Here is a 5,663-nt window from a genome sequence, read left to right as displayed (position 1 = left end):
AAATTGTTCCCTTCAAATGCGAGCAATAATCAAGAAGAAGTTTTGTAGGAGAAAAGACGTTATATTTGATATATACAACACAATATATTCAATAAATATTTAAATTTTCTAGAAATAAACTAAAGTATATTTGATAAGAGCATAAACTAGACCATTTTTGTATAGTGTATCGTCTTATATATCGAACAACATGTGCATGTATATTGACATTTTTTAAAAAAAAATATATCATCAGTATAATCGACATATACTAAATCTTGGTAGAGAGATTATTGATTTTTCACTAAGAATATGGAATAAATAAATAAAATATTTTTAATGAATAGCAATTGAAATTAATAAATAACAAAAACAAAGTCAAAATTTAAGAATAATGTTAATAAGAAAAGAATTAAATGTTTCAAAAATGTTGAAATAATGGTAAAAAGATGAAATTAGTCCAAAATTAAAGCTAAAACCTAGACCGTTTGGGCTAAAAAAGGGCCAAGTTTAGTTGGCCTCAAAAACCGATGATCAAACCCGACCAGCCCAGCCCACTTTCAGAAAAAAAAAAGAACCCTAATCGCTCCAGAATCATATAAATTGTAACATCGTCACTCTCGTTCTCCTTCTTTCAGAGAGAGGCAGCTGGATACTCAATTTGTAGAGATCTCCGATTCTCCTTCACACCGCCGTCCCAGGTTTCTCTTCTGAATTTTGCATTGTTTTTTCTTTCTTAACTTCGTTATTCATTGTTTCTTGTATTGAGGAGTTCTTAAGACCATAATTTGTTCCTTATGACAATGAGATTTCTGAATGTGTATACGTTATTGAACTAGGTTAGCTATTTTTTATCTCTAATTTTTCGATTCCTGTGGTTGAGTTTGTTTTACCAATAGTGAAAACATTATTGGGTTGGCTCAGCAGATTCGTTTTGGACATTCAGGATAACCGGAAGTATGGCGTACGCAGCAATGAAACCAACTAAGCCAGGCTTAGAAGATACGCAAGAGCAAATCCATAAGATCAGGATTACGCTCTCCTCCAAAAATGTTAAGAACCTTGAGAAAGGTATTTCTTTTATATGCTGGATTATCATTGTTGTTTTTTTCTTCTTCTTCTTTTGTAATTGAGTGAATATGGCAATCAAATGAGATTGCATCTTCGTCTCTTTAGTATGATAACTTTCACGTGAAGTGAGTAGAGGATGATTGGTTGGAACTTTTATTGCAGTGCACTGATTTTTATGAATAAGTTATAAGATTGTAAACACGTGAACAAATTGTAGAGTTGTTGGATAAAATGGATGAAGCATCCCTATTATGTGTCTACTGACGAACTTAAGTTTAAGAAATGTTAAATTACTTCTTAGGATTTTAGTCTGTTTTGCTTGATGTTGCGGCATTGTTAAATCCTCACTCCATTGATTTGAAGTGCATAGTTGGCTTATCATGTAGTTGGGTTTTTCTTTTTCAAAGTTTATCCCATTTAATAAGCTTTTGTCAATTAGTTTGATATCATTTTTAAATCAACAGTGTGCGCCGACTTGGTTCGTGGTGCGAAGGACAAGAGGTTGAGGGTGAAGGGACCAGTAAGAATGCCAACCAAAGTTCTTCATATTACAACCCGAAAATCTCCATGTGGTGAAGGTACTTTGTTTTCCATTTACCTATGATCTTTGGAAAAATGGATTGAGACTTAATATATGTATTCTTTCATGGGGATCCACCATTTGGAAATCATTTCTTATGAAGTAATTTCAGTATTTGTCATTAATTTTTGAAAGAGAGGGGCTTTTGATTTTTATATCAAAGAATCCGATGGGCTTAATCATCAAAACGTTTAATCCGTTTGTTGATTTGTTGATGACTACAACGTCAAATGCATCCCAATCCTTATCGAAATCATTCATTCGTTTGGTTTTCGTTTGTAGGTACCAACACATGGGACAGATTTGAACTTCGTGTCCACAAGCGTGTTATCGATCTTTTCAGCTCTGCTGATGTAGTGAAGCAGATTACCTCCATCACCATTGAACCTGGTGTGGAGGTTGAGGTCACCATTGCCGATCAATGAGCGCAGTATTTTCATGTTTTGCCTATTTTTAGTGTCATTAGACAGTTGTTACTTTTTGGGTTTGGAACATACCTGTCAGGTCTGTGGGGTTTAAATGCAATAGTTCCCATTATATGTTGAAATTAACGACATTGAGAGAGTTTTCAATTCCTGGCAATTTTTTCTTTCATTTGAACTAATGTTAATTTCATTATCTATGCAGATTTTGTATCTATATCTGTGTGAATTATGTCCCAATTGAGATTTTAAATGTGCAATGCTTTCAAATACAGACATCACGCTTCTTTAAGTTCCAATCACAAGAGCATGTTTAGGCTCAAGGATGGCCTAGAAGTTTTTACTTCAAGAAGTAAATAAATAAGAACATGTATAGGAAAATAAATGTTTGGTAAATGGTTCAACTTATAAGAGTTTTAAACCTAATAAAATCAGTCTGGTTTTAGAATAAATTAAATGGCGTTCGTTGTGGTGGTGATTTTGATATAATATATAAATTAAAATTATGATTTTCACAAATAAGTTTAGTGGACAACCAGATGTAGCAAGGTTTTGTAATGCTTTGTGGTTCGTGCAGCTTGCTTTTTTTTTCTGTAGAAGATTAGGAAGTCTTATCTTGCTTAGAAACATTTCCATTACTGTGGAAGTATTATTCTGTATATACATATTGTAATTTTTTCTTTTATAAATGATTTTTTTTATGCAATTGCTCATGGCATTTACAGAACGATTTTGCAATTGTTAAAATTACTTTTGTGATATTCAAAATCATTTTGAAAGGTCTTTAATAACTCAAAATTAATTAAACATTTACGACTCATTTAGTAACTATTTGATTTTTTACTTTTTGTTTTTTAAAATTAACTTTATAGACACTACTCTCAAAACGAAATCAAAATTTGAAAACTAAAGTCTCGTAATATTCATTTGGTAACCATTTTGTTTTTTTTATTTTTGTTTTCGAAAATTAAACCTATAGACTTTACTTCCATTTTCATTTTCATTTGTTATAAAAACCAAGGCAAATTTTGAAAACTAAAAAAAAATAACTTTTAAAAGGTTGTTTTTGTTTTTGGAACTTGGTTAAGAATTCAATCATTGTACTTAAGAAAAATTCAGTTTTTAGTTTTTTAGAATTAAGTTTATTTCCTCCTCATTTCATACAATGACCTGCACCTTTTTTAAGTATAATAGTTGAATTCTTAGCCAAATTTAAAATACAAAAAAAATAAAATTAAAAGTTATTTTTTTAGTTTTAAAATTTTGACTTGGCTTTTTAAACCATCGGTAAAAAGTTGATAATAAAGGAAGGAATTTAGAGATAGAAATAGTGTTTATAGATTTAATTTTTAAAAACAAAAACACGAAATGAGGCCTAAAAAAAGTAGATTTTAAAATTTTGTTTTTATTTGTGGAATTTAGCTAAGAATTCAAGTGCTTAATAAAGATGTAAATCATTGTTAGAAATGAGAAGGAAATCGACAATTTTCAAAAATAAAAAACAAAAAACGAAATAGTTACTAAACGGAACTTTGATTTTTCAATTTTAAATATAAATTTCATATCATTAAAATTAATTTTGAATGATTAAAAACATATTTTAGAATTATTTTAATAATTTTATAATCACTCTCGTGCATGCCCTACCATGGTACTGAAATTTTCACTCAAATTCAAATTCTATTGTTTTTCCAGTTGGCTTATAGCTCACCAACAATGAGCTTAAACCCAATGTTGCTAAATATCAGCATTCTCCTATTTGAGGACCAAGCTCTTTCCCAATATCAATGTGTTCCTATTTCAACTTCTCCAAAGCTTCCAGTAGCCCAACGAAGACAACAATGGGTTCTCTATTGTTAAAGAGAGATGGAGTGACATAAGTTTTAAGAATGGCTGAACTTCTTGTGGCAAGACGAGCTATCTATCATCACGATATGTGTCAAATGGAACAACTGATGCACTCTAACATACTGCTTTTAATGAAACTATAAAATTCCTTTAGATGAGTTTCATTTTTAGTTTTCTAGTTTTTAAATTTATGCTTTTTATTCATTATTTCTCAAGCATGGTTTTCACTATTTTTTAAAAAAAAATATTTGAATTTTTAGTTAAAATTCTAAAATGAAAACAAGTTTCTAGAAACTAATATCTCATTTGATAATTATTTAGACGTGGTAACTATTTAATTTTGAGTTTTTATTTTTGAAAATTAAATACTATTTTCACAACGAAATTTCTTTTTTTATTATCTACTTTTCACTAAGAGTTTAAAAAATAAACCAAATTTTGAGAATTAAAAGAAGTAGCTTTCAAAAAGTTGTTTTTGTTTTTAAAATTTGGCTGGGAATTCACCAAATAGTTTGTAAAGCAAACTATTTCAAAAGTGTTGTCTAAAATATTTTTCAATATATATATATATATATATATATATATTTTTGAAAAAAAATGACAACTAGAACATATAATATATAATAATTGTTCAGGGTAAATTCTTAATAACAACAAGAGTACAGATTAAAAATTTGGAGAGGAAGAGGATGGTTAGTTAATAAATGAATTGTTTATTCCCACATCGGAGAGAATTGGAGATGAGATGCGGGGAGTGGGTATAAATAGAAGTGGGGTGGGCACCTGGAAACATACTTACCTGGACGGGGCTATTGGGCGATCAAGAAGGCTTATGGCCTAGGTTGGTGACCTCCATTGCACATTGGGGAGGGGTGCCCGCCTAAGGTCTGCTCAAAGTAGCAGAGCCTACGTCATAATTTGTGGCAGGGGGGCCTGCGTTCGCGCGGCCCCTACCCAATCTTCACTCAACTCTTTTTTATTTATTTATTTTTGGAATTCCCTTTCAAAAGATATAATTTCGTTGTTATTGTGGAGAATATATAATAATAAATAAATAAACATAATATAAATGTATAAATTATAATATAAATACTTGACAGATTTATCCTGATTTGATCTTTAAGTCATGTGCATTCTTGACAAGAATTTCAGAGTCTTTCTATTATTAGCAAAGATAAAATATGATACTTGATTAAGAAGTGTTGAATGGATGTGTTTTATCCAATATAAAATATTTTAAAACTTTTCGTACATAAGTTGACGGCTGACCAAGATAAAATTTTGTTTTTATGAGATCCTTCATTTTTAAAGATATTTAAGTAATATACTAAATTTTGACTGCGATTTACATGTACATATTGAATTATTTTAATATCCTTCTTTCAATAAATATCTACTTAGATGATTATACTAATATTCATCATGATTGTTTTATTCCATATAGCAATCTCTGTATATGTTTCAGATACATTAAATTGTTATGAGATTTCAGATACATTAAATTCTTATGAGATTCTCACATAAATATCATTATCAAGAGATCCATATAAACATGTTGTGACTACATCCATAAGTTTATCTAGACTTTCATACACAGTCAACCAATTAAATATCTTACTATAATTGTATCCATCACCAGAGAATGTCTTCTCATAATCAATACCAGGTTTTTATGAAAAATCTTGTGCAACTAATCTTGAGTTATATCTTTGTGACTTCATTATTTTCATTTCTTTTCCTCACAAATACCCAATTGCATCCCA

General features: G+C 29.8%; 1 protein-coding gene and 1 non-coding gene across 5 annotated transcripts; both read left to right on the top strand.

Moving 5' to 3' along the window:
* Positions 1-537: 537 nt before the first annotated feature.
* Positions 538-2,281, top strand: LOC120070619 (40S ribosomal protein S20-2-like). Of its 4 annotated transcripts, none has more exons than XM_039022436.1 (4): positions 538-680; positions 926-1,050; positions 1,515-1,628; positions 1,913-2,281. In XM_039022436.1, exons 2-4 carry the CDS (start codon positions 939-941, stop codon positions 2,053-2,055), a joined length of 369 nt encoding a protein of 122 aa, XP_038878364.1. In that variant the 5' UTR covers positions 538-680; positions 926-938; the 3' UTR covers positions 2,056-2,281. The 4 variants fall into 4 exon arrangements, with proteins under 4 accessions (XP_038878364.1, XP_038878373.1, XP_038878380.1 ...); XM_039022445.1 differs by having other exon boundaries at positions 907-1,050; XM_039022452.1 differs by having other exon boundaries at positions 566-680; positions 904-1,050.
* A 2,410-nt stretch (positions 2,282-4,691) lies between these two features.
* Positions 4,692-4,854, top strand: LOC120070370. Its single transcript, XR_005479866.1, has one exon. It is a non-coding gene; the product is annotated as a U1 spliceosomal RNA (small nuclear RNA).
* Positions 4,855-5,663: the final 809 nt, after the last annotated feature.

The sequence above is a fragment of the Benincasa hispida genome, chromosome 1 (genome assembly GCF_009727055.1).
Source record: "Benincasa hispida cultivar B227 chromosome 1, ASM972705v1, whole genome shotgun sequence".
In the NCBI taxonomy this organism is placed as follows: Eukaryota; Viridiplantae; Streptophyta; class Magnoliopsida; order Cucurbitales; family Cucurbitaceae; genus Benincasa; species Benincasa hispida.
This window is presented reverse-complemented; position numbering and strand designations above follow the sequence as displayed.